This window comes from Physeter macrocephalus, chromosome 4 (genome assembly GCF_002837175.3).
Source record: "Physeter macrocephalus isolate SW-GA chromosome 4, ASM283717v5, whole genome shotgun sequence".
Taxonomy (NCBI): domain Eukaryota; kingdom Metazoa; phylum Chordata; class Mammalia; order Artiodactyla; family Physeteridae; genus Physeter; species Physeter macrocephalus.
In genome coordinates, this window is record NC_041217.1 from 132,262,553 (window position 1) to 132,282,322 (window position 19,770).

The following is a 19,770-nucleotide window of genomic DNA, read 5'->3' on the forward strand; positions in this document are numbered from 1 at the left end:
CGAACCTGCGTCCCCTGCATCGGCAGGCGGACTCTCAACCACTGCGCCACCAGGGAAGCCCCTGATTTCCTACTTTTATTTTTTAAATCTTTTTTTTATTGCAAGTCATCCTAAACCCCTCAATAGGAAAGGCTGTCCTAGGTTACACAGTTAGTGTTTTTGAAAAAGCCTCAGTTTCAGACATACTGTTGGGATACTGAACATCTGTACTTAATACTCTGTTGTGATGTTTCTGCTTGCTAAAGTTGAGCTCTAATAAACTGACAAAGATAAACAGGATCCAAACATCCTGCGGTTTTAATTTCTAAGAAAGCACAGAATTTATGAAATGATACTTTTGCTCTAAATTTTTATCCAGTGGTAATCCAATTTTAGACACCCCCTCCTTCCACCCACAAGCGGGTTTCTGAAGAGAAGTTCTACCTTCTCTCTCAGACTTAAAACACCAGAATGATATTCCTACTAAACAGCTTAGAAGTCACTCACTCCAAAAAAATCTTACCTGAGGCTCCGCATCTGGACCCAAATCCCTCCCAAACCTCTCGTGGCACCTATGTGCACCTCTGTCCCAGTATTGCCAGTGTGAGCCACCCGTTTCCCAGCTGTCTCCTGCAATAAATCCCACATTTCTTTAGAGCATGGATGAATCATCTTTGTATCCCCAGGGGCTAACACAGTCCTTGGCACATGACAGATACTCAATATATGAAGGATGAATAAATGAATGAAAGAAGGTAGTTATCAAAGATGAATGTTAAGGAAGAGGGGCTACATCACTCTTGGTACCTTCTCCCTCCCATACACTGTTGGGCCTCTCCACTCCCTCACTTATTGTAGCAACTGGAAGTAGACACTGGACGTGAGTTGTCCCACCCCTTCCTCTCCCCTTTCGCTTAGGGAGACAGGTACTGGCAGGAAGCACACAGCCACCTGGACCTCCATCAGCTCTACACAGGAGGGCAGCCCCCTTCCATGGGAAGGCCTGCGGTGGTCCTGCACTGCCAGCGACTGGGTGGGTTTGTTTGTGTTTCAGCATTAGGAAGCACATTCGCCTGTAGCTAAAAAATACATTTTCTAATAGTAGAGGTTATAGTCTAGTCTTCCATCTGATTTTTTTTCTTGTATTTTATTTATCAATTAGTTCAGAAATTGGGGCATGGAAGAGGATTTGTTTTGCAGGGGTTCTTAAATCTCTTCCCAATGTGGACCGGTGGGCTTTGAGATTTTTAACTTGAGAGGCTTTTCTTATGCTATAAATTACAGGTTTCCCAGAATATCACTGTCTTAATAATAAAGTAGAAGATGGTCAGGTGATCATTGCTGTGAAACAACAAATGACTGTGAATTCAGCAAACCCCAGAAAAGACCAAAAAAGGCTAAGATTTATGATGATAAAAACCTTTCTATGCCATCAGTAGAACACTTTGTTTTGTCTACATTCCTAGAATCCTAGGATTCAAAAAGTAAGTTTCAAATTATTATGTAAATATCAAACTTTGGGTCGCCATTCCTGATATTCTCTTTCCAAAAATCTCTAAACACTGTGCTAATGAACATGCAACCATATGAACCGGATCTGCCCAGACCCCCTCCACACTTCTTCCCATCATGTTGAAAGAATGCTTGAGGCTGGGCACAAGAGGACCATGGGTATCTTTTTATACAAGGCATTAGATCCAATCCATGGAGTGGAGTCCAGGGAATGGACCCAAAGGTATCAACCTGACTGAGGCACTGAGTAGCTTCTACATGTCCTACAGGCATATTTTTTCATTAGCCAAGCCTGGAGGCTTCCACTAGGTAAGAGTTTTGGCAGATAATAAAATGCTCCAATTTATTTGGTGGTAGTGCTTATCGTGGCTGATTTCACATAACCCTGCCAGCTAGGTATTATCACCCACATTCTATAGATGAGGAAACTGGGATTGGAAGAGAAACAGAGCTAGCAATGTGAAAGGTGAGGGTTTGAGCCCCTATCTTTTAGACTTCAATAGCTAGCTGCCCAGGGTATTTCCACTCGTCCACAGTGCCTCAAAAAAGCCCCATCCCCATTACTGGAAAATGCACTACAGATGCATGAGACATTGATGGTGGAGGTGAGGATATGTCTACACAGAATAAAAAGAACATTAAACAAAGCTTTTTGAGGGCTCTGCCAATGTCCTGAACATACAGAGAGAAGATGAACAGAAAAGCGGTATCCAGAGGCATGTACAGAGCGCGGTTTAAGCACATGGCTGCCAATGTGTAAGTCAACATCCCCAGTGACTAGATCTAAATAGAGTTTGGAGATGATTATTTCTCTGACTCCTGTGAAGATGTTACATGAATACACAATAAGCAGGACAGGCCTATGAGCTTCTGCTTCTCAGAAGCTTCTTTTCTAAGCTGAGCTTCCAAGTTGCTTAGAGCAAGCCTAGTTTGCTTCCTATGTCACTGGACACTCAAGAGTTTTCTCCTTTGTTGAAAAGTGTTGAACCACCTCTTACCAAGAGAGGTAAGCCTCCCCAATATTGTCCCTGGACTCTCAATCTTTTTGCTATAAAACCAGAATCCACGCACAGGGCCACTCACTGCTACATGTATTATCAAAGAAGTGAATACGTACTAGATAGCCCAAAGCTCATCCATGCCCATGAGGGACTCTAGACATTTTGGATTCAGTGTCACCAAAATTAAATCCAATGAACACAGTGTCAACAGAGGCTCATTTTTTCTCTTTGGCTCCTTCCCTCCTGTACTCAATACCGTCATGTCCCCAGTACTGAGAAGTCTGAATCATCCCTCACTATATTGGACAACCAAGTGGTTGTCCAATGCCAAAGCTTATGTCTATAAGACGTTTCTTCTTGTGCTCTCCTCCATTCAACTTCTATAACTGCTGCTCAAGTTCTTGATCTTAACACTTCTTTCGTGGTCTATGCTCATCTTTTCCTCAGTAGATTCCTTGCATTCAGCCTCACCTCCTTGAAGACCTCCTCTCCTTAGGGGCACTGTCACAGTTCCCATTCTTTCCTGTGCTTTGATCTCTCTGTAAAGCTTTAGAGAAGGTGTCATCACACCCCCAACAAGGTCAGATAGTCCATCCATCACCTGGGAACTCTGCCTCCAGGTGTCACTCTTTTGGTCATTGTTTCAGGTACTAAGAGAAGCCAAATTTATGTGTTTAAGCTACTTCTATTCCCTGTCATCTTTAAAATATCAGGAGAGCTGTTCTCCCTCTAATTCATCAAGTAATGATTCCCATTATTCCAAAAGGTTTTGAAATCCTATATTGTCTGATCACATGTTCCCATACTGTTCAGAGACAAGCCAAGATTTCTTTTCTCTTTCCTTCCAGTTTCATCTTCCATCTCCTTCCTCTGCCAAGCCTAGCCATGCAACTGCCATGGCTACTGGCTCTGACCTTTTGTCAGGCTCTTATTCTTCGCTAATGTTCAACGTACACACCTTTGAATTGGTTTCTTTGATCTAAACTTTTTTTCTATCTGATGGATGAGTGGCATTAACCTTGGTACCTCATCAAATGCATTTCTCTTGGATTGTAAGTTACTGGAAGGCAGGGCTCTACAGAAGCATGAGGAACTTTTCGCTAGTAAGAATCCATAAAAGTAGATGCTGTTTGATGATCATGAGGATAGCATTCAAAGCCACTCAAATAATAGGCAAAATTTAATACTTCATATCTTGACTTCAGTCCTTGGCATGTAGTTACACCATTTCATCCACCCAAACACCCAGTCATTTCCACACCTGATGTGGTTGGTAGCACCCTAGAGTGCTATTTGCTCTGATCTGGTCTTGGTTCTGCAAACTCATGCTACAGCCATCGCTGGGGATCATGCCTTTCACTGAAGCCTATGCAGTGAGGGGCCAGGCATAGGTGTGCATTCACGTGTGCAGAGCCTGACCGGCGACCGGCGCTGCATCTCAGCCATACTTACTTGGTGAGGTGGGGGACGCTGCACCTCCTTCCGCTGACGTGGTTGGAGGCTTTGTGTCTGGCACCGGCAGAGGCACAGGCCTGGCCATCGGTGGTGGCGGCGGCGGTGGCAACATAGGGGTGGGGAGGAATGGGTTGTGCACTTTGCCTTGGCTACTCCCGTTGGGCTGCCAGGGTGGGAACCAAACAAAACACGCACAGGAGAAAGAAGACACAGATAGAACCATTAGCCGCTTAGGAAAACAGAAGATTCCTTAGGCACCTTTCATGTAAATTACTAAGTATTCTACCTACTTGAATTCTTCCATAAGAGCATATGGGTGAAGAGCTGTGGGTTGTTCTTAAGGCATTCCACAAAAGTACAGTCTTAGGCACACATGCTCCATGCATCCTAAACTTACCTCTTGAACTACTTTGACCTTCTTTGCATCTGATTCTAGAAAATGACCTGTCAACTTTTGCTTGGGATGTTTTGATTCTGTATTAACTGTGACTTTTGTCATCATTCTCATGATTATTAAATATTGTTTTAATATAGAAGTGTTTTATAGATCGTGGAATTATTCCATCACGTCTATTTACACAGATATAACGAAGTTTCCTAAATATGCATTTGAGATTTAAAAAATATTTTATTTTCACTCTTCAAAGTTGATATTATATAACATTTAATAAATATGTTAAGTGAACATAAAAAATTTCTTTCACATATTGTATAACATCAGGCACAGAAACTTTAGAATTCAGCTGTCAAAATTCTGCTAAGGAAAAATATCACTTCTAATTTTGATTTAAATTATATAAGCATATGCCATAAGAGTCATATTTATCTGGCTGCCTGATGTTAGAACAACCAAGTAACAGCTCTTTAACAAAAGAAAAGTTTCCTTCTGAAGAGAGCAATAAAATCCATTTATTTTTGAGTTTTTCGAAACAGTCCCATGAAGGACCTGCCTTAAACCCTATAAAATTTTGATCAAAATGCAAAACTGGTCATTTGACAGTTATATGGGATGGTGTCAGGACTTATTTAAAAAAAAGTTAGACATTTTAAAAGTCAGATGCTTGATGCTGGTGATCACTTCAGTTTTCCATGGTTTCCCAAGTGGCCTTTCTGCCTCTGGTCTTCAGTGACACTATTCAACCAACAATAACAGCTCCTATTTAGGCTGTAGTCCTGAATCAAAATTCAGTTGCCGTCCCAGGCTTTTAAGTTTAAGCTTAGTAATTCTGCAGAGGAAGTCTCACTGCCTCATCAACATTCACTTATATATTTAGTATTGTTCCTCAAAGACAATCTCATCTGACAGTCAGAATGTTGTGCTTTCTTGCCAACAAACTTGCCTGTGTGTCATTTCTGAGTGGGCTAAAAGTCCATAAGTGAATGCTTTAGAATAAGCCAAGCAAATGAATACACAAGCAAAAAGAAAAAAAGGGTCCATATTGATTTGCTGTCTAGACAGAAATGTATCTGCTAACACATCACCAGACATTAGTCAAAGCTGCCTGTTCTATCTCAGATATGCAGAATCAGGTATTTCTTCGAGGGAAGAAAATCGGTGATAGGGTGGTGTGATATAATATTCTAAATTAGGCAATAATAATTATGGCTCATCTGTGGCTTCATTACAGTTATTAGGAGAAAAGGAAAATCACATTTGGCTTTATGCTGGTCATTATTTCCAATTCATTGTTATTATTATTGGCCTTGGGATATAGCTATCCATTGCAAACATTTGGTTCTATATTTGAAATAAAATTTGTGATTTTTAAAAATCACTTTTACATTAGGAATATTGTTTCAAATTGTGATTTTGTTTATTTGAGAAAAAATGAAAACCTCCATTCGAAACTACTGAATACTATTTAGCTTTATACAAAGATAAGTGGGAAAGATAACTACTTGCAGAAATAACAAACCATAATAAACTACTTCTAGAATCTTGAGTTCAAGTACTGGTCAACTTGATGTAAAGTGTTAGAGGAGGACTATTTTTTAAAAATATCAACTTAGTTGATCTGAAACATCTGTGCCCCCTCCTCCCCCTACCTCTCCCTACCACCCAAAATCATTATTTAAAATTATTTGGTCTTTCTATTTTGTTAACTGCGTGAGCCCTTGGGTTAGTATGCATGAGGTGGAATTATCTGCCCACAGACCTTACAAGGTTATACAGTTCACCCTTGAGATGATTTATATCCATAAACTTGACAGTTGCGAAGTTAACACAAACACTGTTTTTAAACCCTGGCCAATCCCTCTTAGAGTAAGTTAACTTTCCCACAATCTAGAATAAATATGACATTTGCCTGCAGTCAGTCAACACGACATCAGAGCACAACGTCACATGGTCATAAGGTCTTCCCTCGATATTTTTACATTCGGTTAATATTTCTAAAGAAATTGAAAAAAAAAAAAAGAAGTTTCCTTACATTGAGGAACCCCACCTGTCCAGCCTGCTGACCAGCATCAGGGCAGACAAGTTGGACAAACTCTTTCAGCGTCTCCTGAGGGTGATAGCGGATGGCTGGGTGGGAGAAGTAAGGCCCAGGCTGCTGGATGATGGGTGATGTTGGAAAATGAAGAGTTGATGGTGTTGCATGTGGACTTGCTGTAGGAAAAGAAAACATCAGAGTTAATAAGAGAAAGACTTGTTTTGCCACAGCTTTTAAACTGGATTCAACTTCCTTTTAAAATTTCTTCTCCTGACCCAACTCCTAGTAACTGCTCGTGTGACAGCATTTAACACTGGAGAGGTCTGATAGATTTTCTTTCTTAAAGCTCTAAGACAAACATGGAGGCTAAATTAGGGTAGAGTTTCAAGCTGTCTTTCTATTTTCAGTGGACATGAGTTATAAAGGCATTAATAATCCTTGGTGAAGCTGAAGATTATTCATTACCTTAAGAGCTTTTTTAATGAAGCAGGCAATAAAAAATGTATTTGGTAGATTAGACCTGATTTAACTGACATTACATATGACAAATTCTAGTTTGCACATATGGATCCCCTTTCATGCTGAGATTTCCATAGACAATAATTCATTGTTAAAGCTCTTATACTCCTTTCAAGGAAATTTCTAGGGACTAATTCAGGATGAAATTTTTTGAAGTCTGTAGTAAATGATCACTTAATGAACCCATGCAATTTGGGTGCCTCACTTTACATAGAAGGTTTATGTTGCCTTTTTTTTTTTTTTTTTGGCGATTTCAAAGCCAAGCTCAGAAACACATAGATGTGAGTTATAGCAGGGGAACCCACAGGCTGAGTAGGTAGGCAGTGACCCCTGCTAAATTGTTGGCCCTCTGCTCATACAAACTGATGAAAGGCTCAGACAACCATCACTCCCTTATATTTGAACCCTGCTGAGTTTCACTGATACAGGAAGAAGATTACATTAGATTTAAAAAACGTATGTGAGTTGCTTAATAATTCTTCCTGGGAAGACTTCTGCCCTTGAAGTGGAAGGGTGATTCATGAAGCCTGCTGAAGGGTAAGAACAGCACATGGGAAGGGCTGAAGACACTCAAACCAAGTAACCCCGAGATGGCTGCTCTCACTCCCCAATGAGGGCCAGAAAAACAACTGCCAAGTAAAAGCAGATGAGAGTATTTATTTTTCCTTTACTTTTTGCAGTTTAAATCTTTAAACTCAAGGAGGCCCTGCAAAGAGAAAACAAAGGAATACCCAAATATTTGGAAAGTAAGACTTTCCTAATATTGAGGGTGACTCATAAAACTGAAGAGCAACTAAGCGAGACTGGCCACACTTTCTACCACCATCCCATCTGTCAAAAAAGGATGCATCTCTGCTGATCACTGGACACGGGTTTTTTGTTCCCTACTGTATCTGTAGGACTGGGGCATTTTCTGACTAATAATTGGAGTGGCTAGGACTCTGAGGTTCAGAATGGCATTTGTAGTTTTTAAAGAGTAGAAATAGGGGTTTGGAGTGGAAACAAGAGTCGGTCCGTATGTTGCAGATGACCTGATGGGATCCTTTCATTCATGCAACCTTTAATCTATCCAAAAATATTCCAAGGTTCCTACTATAGTCTTGGGATACAACACTGAGACAATACAAAGTTTTGTGTTCAATCATATAATTGAGGGCATCTTGAACACAACCCATTCGAACTAGAATTCTTGTCACCTTCCACCCCTCATACTGGCTCTTCCCTCTTCTCCATATTAGTAAATAGCTTTTCCATCCATTTAATGATTCACTGTCATATCCCCCGAACAGTGTCTGGCACTCAGTAAATATTTGTTGATGGTACAATGAATGACTGAATATATGAGTGGTACAGAAATTAATGAAGTAACCATACAAATAAATATAAACTTAAAAAATTTTTTTAACCTGGCAAACAGCCAGGGAGCTTGTAGAAAAACTGGTAAAACTTAGGGCTTTATACACTGAATGGTAAATCTTGGAATCCATTACTGTCTGAGTTAAACTCTGCAGCTAAAAAGTTAAATGGCTCTGGTCATCTTTTATTTTGCAAATTGTGCTTTAAAGAACCCAAGGAATTTTTTCATCTAATATGGTACGGTCGTCTTTGCTGGTAGCAAGAAACTTTGATCCAGTGCCCTGCATTTGACCGAACAGTTTCTAGTTAGAGATGGAATGTGGCATTTCCCAAATGAGGCTGGGAATGTACTGAGCACAACAAAATGATACACTCAACTTTTACAGCATGTCAAACACAAAGGTGGCAACTCCATTGTCAAGAGCCCCCAGGAAGCAGACCTTAATGATAAAGTGGCAATGCTTCAGGTGCTCAATGGAAAGTGATGAATGATTGTGAGATTATGAAATTGTGGTGGCCAGCAGAGAATGCTGCCCAAGGGAAAAAATTCACTTGAGCAAAGACTAGACAGATAAAAGTTACAGAAACCTGATAGAGGAAATAATTCAACAGGACCATGGAATCCCTCCCTTAATTGTTAATAAGCATCCTTGCCCTCTTGTTGTTGCTGCTGTTGTTAAATATGTAAAAGAAAATCATTAACAACTTAAATGTAGACCTTAGTTTCTTTATTACATTTTACTAAAAACAATTTATTCACCTTTTTCTTGTGTCATAGAGTTTATTTTAACATAGACCTAAGAACACATGGTACTATATGGAGTTAATTCCACAATGGTTGATTTATAAGGATCAATTAATTCTTAATTAATACCAGGAAATCATTTAGCCTGTAGATTCACATTAGACAACTGCTGAGTTTGCACTGTGAAGGGTCATCCTTCACAACCCCTACTTTCTCATGCCTTGGACATTCTGGTTCAGCCATGAGTCTACTGTGGAACTGGATATAAATCATTCAAGATCCTGAGCTTTAATTTCTTCAAACAGAAAACAGTTGCGTTACAGACCTCACAAAGTACTATTAAATATTATTAAATACCCACCATTTCTCTGGATAACCTGCTAGCAGCACTCTTTTCCTGAACAATGAGACTGCATTGGGTTCTTTCATTGCTCTAAAGCTCAGACTTAAGATTTCAGCCATGTCTAAATTTGGTTTTCCTCCTTCCCTATTTCTTGTTTTCTCCCTTTTACCTTGGATTAGATGTTTTTAGTGTGCCTAAGTTTTTGTCCAAGTAGTTGCAAATTATTTTAGAAAGTGTCACTGGGGTAAAATCAGTCAACAAATCATTCAATCAGCAAAATTCATTAACTATATTTTGAGATGGTCAGCTCAGGCCCTAAAGAAGAGAAAATACCATTGTGAATCTGGCATGGTGCTAATGCAACGCACAAAAAATGGTATGAGTCCTAATTTTTGACGGAGAAAAACATCTCTTATGGATGTGTGTGTGTGAGTAGCTGACACAATAAAAAATTATAGCACATTATGTAAACGCATATTTAGATCCTTTAAAATGTGCATTATTTACTTGAGAGTCAATAAAGGCTTTTCTCAAGTGGTTACAGTTTATTGCAATGCATCCATCTGTATCCAGGCTGATGTTAATACAATTTTGTGTATTAAAAGGCACTACAAAACTGGCTGCTTCTGGGGTCTAATACTCTTAGGCCAGGAGCAGCAGAAAGTGTCAGAAACACTCCATTCTGGATGGATCTCACTACTAGTTTAAACTTTAACCAGAGGCCAAACTAGTTTCAAACAACCACTTGGGCTTTTCACAAAGAATACCAGTAGGATGGGAAGGAAGGAAATTTGATCAGGTTTCTTTGGCTGGAATGGCACTGCCTACACATTCTGAACAAAGTAGCCACAATTAAAGAAGCAGAGGGCTTCCCTGGTGGCGCAGTGGTTGAGAGTCCGCCTGCCCATGCAGGGGACACGGATTCGTGCCCCGGTCCAGGAAGATCCCACATGCCGCGGAGCGGCTGGGCCCGTGAGCCATGGCCGCAGAGACCCAGAATTTCCCAAAGCTGTAGGCTCAGTTATTTATTGTAAAATGATCATATTACTGGATACTTAAAAACAAGAAAGCAGGTCAGTCAGGTTGGTTTACCTGTTTGCACACCACCCACCCACCCACCACCCCACACAGTGGCCCCGATTATTTAAAGGACTCTCCTGGTTTTAGCTTGAAAAAGTTTAAAATTCAATGTGATTGAGTATATATATTTTTAACTTAAAAAAATTCTTCCTTCTTTAAGGCAGAATTGATTAAGACTGGGGAAGGAGAAGGTCAAGGTCATTACTGTATTATTGTGTATGTTGAGAGACTTATGTGGTCCAACAATTGATTCTTGGTCTGAGAGTCCACTACAGGGAGGAGGCTTTATGGACACATTTCTAGTTCAAAGAAGATGATAACCAGGGAGGCATGGCCAGATAGGTTTGGAATCTTATATTTCATTCTAAGTCTTAGGAAAGAAAAAGAGATAGAAGAAAGTCACCTCTCTTTACCATTTCCAGCAGTTTTGCCCAAACTCAACCTCCAAGAATTCTAATAACCCTCCTGCATTTTTTCTCAAACCAAGATTTCACAGTTGAAATATGCTCTTCTATTTAGCCCTGACATTGCCTTAATTCCTTTATTTCTTGTCCATGAACCACTGCAGACTCTCATGGACTGGACAGAGACTTGGATTCTTTTCATGTTAGTTTTTGCTTTCCGGCACCAGCCCTTAGATCCTAGTCTCTCTTTTATAGGAGTCTCCAAAGATAAGCTGTCAAGAGAGCAGTGCAAACAATAAAATCTAATCCTCCTTCAGGTGCAGCGTGCTCTTAAGACAGCGTTACGCACAGCCTTCTTCCCTCACAGAATGAATGACCACTCCCAGGCCCTGGCACTTGCGAAACTTCAGTCTTACTGTTAATTGACACTGTCAGTGGCAACAGGTGAGATTCCAAAATGTTTGTTTCGCTCTGTTAGCACCATTAGAAGAAAAAGCTACTCATCTGTCTTCAGCAGTACGATGTTTAGACAAAAATAACCATTTCCATAAAGAACAAGGTGGCATTAAGAACTCCTGACTACTCGTATTTAAAAGTAAAGATTTTAATAAGGCAGAGCTCTAAAAGGAGCAGAAAGTGGAAGACAAAAATTGTGCTTAAAAAAAAAAAGCCTTCTATAGGGGCAAACGGAACCTGAGTTGTTTGGGTTGTCGGCTACTATGTAGTTTGCTTCTTCAGAAATTCAAAACCACAATATATAACACCATGATAGCCTACCTAAAGCTGAGAAATCTATCTTAATGGTCCATGGCTATAATTTATAAATCATGCATGAGTCAGACGTGCCATTTTTGAAAGCCTAGAAGTTTGGAGTTACGGGATTTATTTTAACAGAGACACAAGGAATGAGGAATTGGCAATGGTTTTCAAGCCTTTGGGAGGTGGAACCTTTTCTAAATAACAAACCTGTGACTCAAGCCAAGGTTTTCAAAACATATAGTACGCATCTTTAACATCACTGAGAGGCATGCAAAAGAACCTGGGTATGTCAAATAAGAGAAATATATGACATTACATGATGACTTGCAAAACACCAGTATTTTTATATTATTGCTACCAAAGTAACTTGCTGTCACAGTAGATTTCCAAGATAACTGATATATTCTATTCCATTTGAGTTAAGGTAGAGGTTCAGGGTAGAGATCAAATACCAATATCTTTTGGTCTGTTTTTAACCAAAAAAAAAAAAAAAAAAACAGAGAGAGGGGTGAGGGGCAAACCAAGGGCTTTTAAAATTTTAATTTAGATCAATTTTAGCTATTGAAAGAGCTTTCTTGCTCAAATAACCTAATAACCTATAAGGGAAAAGAATCTGAAAAAAATATATTTATATATATAAATTTTTATACATATGTGTATATATATGTATAACTGAACCACTGTGCTGTATACCTGAAACTAACAGGACACTGTAAATCAACTATACTTTAATAAAAAGAAAAGAAAGGAAAGAGAAGAGAAGAAAAGTAGAGTGATATAATATAAGGACCATGGACTTTGGAGTCAGATAGACATGGATTTAAATTTTAGCTCTATCATTTGCCAGCTGTGATTCAAGTTTCTAAGCTTCTCTCAGTTTGCCATCTCTATAATAGGGCTTATACCTCATAGATTTGTTTTGAGGATTCAATGAGACAAAGTATATAAGGCATATGGAGCAGCTCCTGACCATACGGTTAAGTGATCATCAATAAACAGCTTCTTTTACTTGTAATACTATTATAGGTAAGGATGGGGATGGGGATGAGAAATGACTAAATTGGAATTTGCTCCTATGTGCTAGGGACCTGTTCAAATCGTAGAATACACAGGGGGAAGGGAACAGTGGAGTAAGAGGCACCTGTTGCCTATCTGTCTCTTGGACAAATGAGTGCATAAGTATTGATAAAAGAGTATGAGCTATCAGTATGGATATGACATGAGGGTCTTGAAAAAAGTTCCATCAACAACAAAATGCAAAACCAAAGCAACAGAAGCAACCTTGATGTAAAGGTCATAGATTCCATAGAAACAATGACTATAAAGTCTCTTTTTGGATGAAATACACCTTGAATCCCTACTTTTGCTTAAATCTTAGACTCTGAGACTTAACCTAGAAACTTAGAACTATGGGGCTATCTCCCTCTAGACTATTTTTTACTTAGACCTATAATCCTTAAGTGTCCATCCTGACCTCCCCCTTTACCCTGTAGACCCCTGCTACCTAGGTACACTTCTGACCTAATCAGATTCTGAGCATGGCCTCGTCATAGCCTCATACAATGGAGATCTCTACCACTGCCCTTAAATGTCCCACTGTGTTAGTTATTGGGAGTCGCTTATCAGAGAGCCAATATATGTTAACTGCTTAAAAAGTTTTTTAGAAGCTCTGGGGTACTTTTTAGGAAAATTTTCTAGTTAGATAAAGAGACTTGGGTTTTAATTTTGTTGCTGTCTCTACCTGGCTTTAAATGTGGGCAACTTCTCTCTCCTCTGGTTCTTTCATCTGCAAAATGAGGAGTTTGAACTAAACAGGTGCTGAAGCTCATCTAGCTTTAAATTTCAATGAAATTCAGTCTCTGGGATTTACATTTACAAATAACAATACAATTGATCCATATGTAACAACACTGAAATCTAAAAAGTGTGAAACAAGGGAGTATGTGGGGTTTAAAAAAAAATTTACTTCTTTTAATTTATTTATTTTTGGCTGCGTTGGGTCTTCGTAGCTGCGCACAGGCTTTCTCTAGTTGTGGTGAGTGGGGGCTACTCTTCATTGCGGTGCGCGGGCTTCTTATTGTGGTGGCTTCTCTTGTTGCAGAGCACGGGCTCTAGGCACACGGGCTTCAGTAGTTGTGGCTCGCGGGCTCTAGAGTGCAGGCTCAGTAGTTGTGCCGCACGGGCTTAGTTGCTCCGTGGCACATGGGATCTTCCCAGACCAGGGATCGAACCTGTGTCCTCTTCATTGGCAGGCGGACTCTTAACCACTGCGCCACCAGGGAAATCCCGGGAGTATGTGGTTTTTAAAAGAAATTATTTTTTAAACGTTTCTGGGATATATCTGGACTCAGTCTCTAGGAGCCTGTGCCTTTGGGAAGGCTGTGATATTTAGAGTTTTAAGAACCCTGAGGGAATGTGCCAGTTCAAGCTCTGTGAGATAGAGCCCCAGCCTTTGGGTTCTGACAGGACCTCTTCTCTGAATAGATCATACTTGTGCACGAATCCCCTAAGCCGCCATGACGGCTAATGTGCAATGCATTCAAACACCACAGAACATTTGTGATTATTGGAGATATGAAGAGTGACTGGTTATTACGCAAAGCTGACAAGACTTCAGTTCCATGAAGGGAACTTGAGCTTCTACGTAATATGCAAGCAATACTGCGAGTCAAGAGATGAATAAAAGAAAAACATTTAAGGAAAAAACCACCACCATGGATTGGATGATCACAGAGGTTAACAGAAACAGGCAGAGAATGAATTCTCAAATGACCTGTTGGAAGGGCAGTCCCGCAAAACAGAATTTCAAAAGTAAGCTCTGTGGAGGTTCTCTAGCCTATGCGAGGCCTACCAAGTCCTGGGACCAGCGCTGTTTGGGAGTCTTTGCTGGCTGACATTTAAAATACAAAAGGCAAAACCAAGCAGATAAACAAACAAACCCCACAACAAACAAAGCTATGATTGATTCATGGCCTTCCCCCCACTACCCCCGCCCACCTGGCAGGTATATATTGCAGTTCAAGCCCCTGTTTCTGAGCAACATGATTACTAAAGCACAGGTTTCAAAGTATCCTCCTGAATGCACCCTACAGGATTTAGGGATTTATCCTACTGCTGGTAGATTTCTCACAAGGGGAGGAAGTAGGAGAAGAATCCGTCCAGTGTTTGAAGTCAGGGTACCAAAGTTTTACCCCAGGCTGGGTATCAACTAGCTCTGTGTCAGCCTCCTATGCACCTTAGTTTCCTCTGCTGCAAAATGGAAATTATATGTCTGTATGGTTTTTAGAGCTCAACTATTTTGGGTTTGAAATCATTCACTCCCTATGTGAGTCTAGGAAAAGTTATGTAACTTTTTCAAACCTGCATTTCCTTGTCTGTAAATTGGGTAAAATAGCACTAATTTAAGAGATTTTCCCGAAAATTAGAATTATTTCTAATTCCAGGTGCCTAGTACATAGTGGGCTCACACCTTTAAAATGAATGTGCTGAGAATATATTGTGTGCCAGACAGCGTGCTTGATTCTGGGCTATTTATTATTCTTAGAGTTGTGTTTTTAGGATAAATTCAGATATACAAAAAGTAATCAGGATCATGCAGTGCCGTGTGGCAACCTGAGATAATTGGGAATCAAGAGTTGAACTGTTCTCAACTGTTTTCATGGCCCTGGAGGTCCCCGGCGTGGACTAAGTGTCACTCTTCGAACACCGGGGTTTGACCTGTGCTCTGCAAGCTCCACCTGCAGCACGAAGTCACTTGGCTGGCAGGAGAGCCAAGCCCACTGCCCAGCACACAGGACAGCTTTGCTCTTATCTCCTGTACTGGACAGCTCTCAGTTTTGGCTGCCCGGCAGTCTTTCACCCTTTCTTCTGGAAACAGAGCTCTAATGTTTCTTTGGGTAACTATCCTTTCCTCCACCTCAGTCTGTCATTAGCCTAGACTTTACCCTCCCCCCAGCTCCGTGGGTGGGCATGTAACCCAGGCCACACCAATGAGAAACCCCGTTATCTTTTTTTTTTTTAATGTCTGGGAAGACACCTCTGGGCCAGAGGCACGGGGAGCCCCAATCATGGCACCAGGCCTGGCTGCAGGGCCCCCCAGTATTGCTGTTGCTATGAGGTCGGGGGGCAGGGATTGTCCTGTGGAGCCACTGTTCACTTGCGTGGGGGACCCTTCCTTTCTTCCGGGGTGTGCTCAGCTTCTGCATGTCCTGGATCTTGTCCAGCAGGCCAGAGACGGAGGCCTCAGTGCGTTTGTAACAGTCCACCAGCAGCTCCTTGACCCTGGCAGCTGGGTCTCATCACTCTCCACATCCAGGAGTTCGTCCACAGCAATCTCCAGCTCCAGGATCTCCTCTTCCTGGTAGTTGTAGAGGCCAGGGTGCTGCTCCAGGATCCACTCCTCCAGGTTGAGGCGCTTCCGTAGCTCCTCGAGGTCATACTTAACCGTGACCTTCCCTTGGCACCTTACTGGGCCCTCACCTGCAGCCCCAGGGGGGCTCTGAAAGCAGACACTGCCACTGCCCAGCTTGGGGGCCAGGACCGCCAATGCTGTGCCCCTTGCGGGACGGCTGTCCACCATGGCAGCTCCCCCCACCCCATTAGTTTTTTTTTTTTTAATTAATTTATTTATTTTTGCTGTGTTGGGTCTTCGTTTCTGTGCGAGGGCTTTCTCTAGTTGTGGCGAGCGGGGGCCACTCTTCACTGCGGTGCACGGGCCTCTCACTATCGCGGCCTCTGTTGTTGCGGAGCACAGGCCCCAGACGTGCAGGCTCAGTAGTTGTGGCTCACGGGCCCAGTTGCTCCGTGGCATGTGGGATCCTCCCAGACCAGGGCTCGAACCCATGTCCCCTGCATTGGCAGGCAGATTCTCAACCACTGTGCCACCAGGGAAGCCCTCCATTAGTTTTAAAACATAAAGATTATTTTAAAAGTGAGCAAATGACCCAAACCAGGTCAATCAGAGCCATAAGCATCCTACTCTACGGAGTAGGACTGTCCCTAGATCTCTTGTGGAAGAGCTGTTCTCTTTCCCTTGGGATTGTTACATTGGTGGGGATTAAGTCTGGAGCTGCTCATATCATCGCTGCCATGATCTGAAGAGATTTAGTCTAAGAATCAAGTTCACACAGAGGACAGCAGAGCTGAGAACGATAAAGATATAGATTTCTGAAGGTATTGCCTGAGCATCTGGATCCAGCTCTACCTGAAGCTGGAAACCCTCTGACTTTTCGGTTACATGAACCAATTCATTACCTTCTTTTGGGGAGAGTGGAGGGGTGATTAAGCAATCTGTCTGGGTTCTTTCACTTGTACGAATATTTCGCTTGAAAGGGTGCTTATTAACATGTCTTCTGTTCATTACTGGGTATGCAACAATTCAACAACTCTTATTACGGTATTCCGGAATTTGAGGTTTCAGGAAGATCTAGAGATATCCCTCAGCAATACCAAGGTTTTCTAAATCTGTATTGTATGCCAATGGAACGGACCCATACGACCTGACACAAATAAATCCAAATCCTCACAATTACTTTAAATACCTGTGCTATATTATCCCTATATTATCGCTGCTAATTGCCCTCTCATGAATCTCATCCGAGCAATAATTATTTGTTCTTCTGTCCTACTAGGCTGCAGGGGCAGGATTGGCTTGTCTGGTTTGCTCATTAGGGCCTAGCACAGTGCTTGGCAGATGATACATTCTCAAAAATTATTTGCTGAATTGACTCTTGTAAATAACAATGGTGCTTACCTCCCTGTTTTTTTATTTAAAGATTTTATTTTTTTGATGTGGACCATTTTTAAAGTCTTTATTGAATTTGTTACAATACTGCTTCTGTTTTATAATTTTTGGTTTTTTGGTCGCGAGGCATGTGGGATCTTAGCTCCCTGACCAGGGATCAAACCCGCACCCCTTGCATTGGAAGGCAACGTCCTAACCACTGGACCACCAGGGAAGTCCCGGTACTTATCCCTTTAGCAAGAGCCATGCCTGAATGAAGACAAGCCAAAGCAAAGTCTTCACCATGGCTACGGGCTAATCATCATGGAAGGGGGTTCACCTGCCTGACTGGGGAGACACCCCGCCCCGTTCTTCTAACCACACAAGAATAATGGGATGGAATAACCAGGCTGTCTCACTTCCCTGAGGCCCCATCTCTTCCAGGCTATGAGGCTCCTCCCAGTGAAGGGAAACACACACTCCTTCTGGACCCACAGGAGCAGATAAAAGAGAGAACTGGGGATGGGGAATGAGGAACGAGGGAAGTGAGAATCCTTTCAAGAGAAACACACAGAAAGACAGCAAAAAATGATATGGGGATGGGGGGAATCTTAGATAGTTAACATTTTAGAAAATATATTTATTTATTTATTTTTGGCTGCATTGGGTCTTCGTTGCTGTTTTCTCAAGTTGCGGTGAGCAGGGGCTACTCTTCGTTGCAGCGCACGGGCTTCTCCTTGCGGTGGCTTCTCTTGTTGCAGAGCACGGGCTCCAGGTGTGTGGGCTTCAGTAGTTGTGGCATACGGGCTCAGCAGTTGTGGTGCACGAGCTTAGTTGCTCCATGGCATGTGGGATCTTCCCGGACCAGGGCTTGAACCCGTGTCTCCTGCATTGGCAGGCGGATTCTTAACCACTGTGCCACCAGGGAAGTCCCTGAGACAGTTAACATTTAGTAACATACTAATAACATATGTGGCCCTTTCCATATGTCATTTCACTTCCTCCTCCTATTAACACCTTAAAGTTGTGTACAGGTAGGAAATTAAGAGACCAGCAGAGGATGGGTGACTGGCACAAGCTTATGCAGATCCCAAGTGGCTGGCCAGGATTTGCATTCCATTCTGGCTGACTCTACAGCCCATGCTCTTTCCACTGTGCTCTGCTGCTCCCATTTGAATGATTTTTCACAGGTCAAATGGCTTATTTCCTTTCATGATATTTGCCTCATAGGTCCCTTATTACCGTAATACAACCTGGCAACTCTGATGTTCCTCACATGTGTTTTGTGCATAAGAAGAGTGAATTGTTTGGGGTTGGGGGAAGCAACTGCCATGTAATACTAAGAAATGGCAAATGTAAATTTACTGTGGAAATATACATTTAAAAAAATATTCCAGGGCTTCTCTGGTGGCGCAGTGGTTGAGAATCTGCCTGCTAATTCAGGGGACACGAGTTCGAGCCCTGGTCCGGGAGGATCCCACATGCCACGGAGCAACTGGGCCCGTGAGCCACAACTACTGAGCCTGCGCGTCTGGAGCCTGTGTTCTGCAACAAGAGAGGCTGCGATAGTGAGAGGCCCGTGCACTGCGATGAAGAGTGGCCCCCACTTGCCACAAGTAGAGAAAGCCCTCGCACAGAAACGAAGACCCAACAGAGCAAAAGTAAATAAATTAATTAATAAACTCCTACCCCCAACATCTTTAAAAAAAAAAAAAATTCCATACACGTGAGTGGTTAAATACACTAGTTTCAACAATACAAAGGATGCAGCATGAAATGGGTAACTCTCCATGATCCTGCAGCCACATTAACAGGACTGTACATTCCCATTTCGAACATCAGTGCTCACCCCCCTTTGCCTACAGGGATGATAAGCTGATACTATATAAACATTGTTAAAGCTACAGTTCCATGCTACAGTAATTCACTTAACTTTAACATGATTTATGGTTCTGTCAATCGGTGAGGTTGAAAACCCTGTGCTGAAGCTTAAATGTGAGCTTCATATTTAAAACAGCAAGTGTGTGTGTGTGTGTGTGTGTGTGTGTGTGTGTGTGTGTGAGACAGAAGAAAACATTTCATATAGAGAGGAGATACAAGTCCAATATTGACTTTTTATTCTACTCTGAAAAAAGAAAAATAAAGAATGAATCTAAACATGGAATCAACATTATATTAAACTAAACCAGAAAGACCTGCTTGGGATTTATCTGATTATGTGATTTATAGTATAAGTGATACCCAGAAGTCTTATCAGTGACATAATTTCAAAGAAACCTTGCTCAGAACCCGCGCCTTCACTGTGGCTGCATGTGTGGATTTATGTTTGGGGGGCGGGTAGGGGAGTGGAAGAGAGGGAGGGAGAGATGGAGAGATGGAGAGCAGTTTCTTTTGTCCAGATGAGTTTAAATCTGGGTCCACGTGGTTCATCACCAATCACCCTCTTCTTCTCTGCGGTTCTCA

General features: G+C 41.7%; 1 protein-coding gene and 1 pseudogene across 12 annotated transcripts in view; both read right to left on the reverse strand.

Annotated features, from left to right (window-relative positions):
* Window positions 1-19,770, reverse strand: part of NFIA (nuclear factor I A) — a 381,629-nt gene that overhangs the window by 54,479 nt on the left and 307,380 nt on the right. For 10 of the 12 annotated variants that reach the window (XR_008617261.1, XR_008617263.1, XR_008617262.1 and 7 more), the window contains 2 exons: window positions 6,377-6,555; window positions 3,945-4,110 (listed from right to left, as the gene is read on the reverse strand). Coding sequence is in view for 9 of the 12 variants with exons in the window: in XM_055084573.1 (XP_054940548.1) it covers window positions 3,945-4,110; window positions 6,377-6,555 (345 nt within the window). In the remaining 3 variants the exon portion in view is untranslated. The remainder of the gene's footprint in view (window positions 1-3,944; window positions 4,111-6,376; window positions 6,556-19,770) is intronic. The other 2 variants (XM_055084576.1, XM_055084572.1) reach the window with 1 other exon arrangement.
* On the reverse strand, window positions 15,503-16,164 carry LOC102980102 (protein phosphatase 1 regulatory subunit 14B-like; annotated as a pseudogene).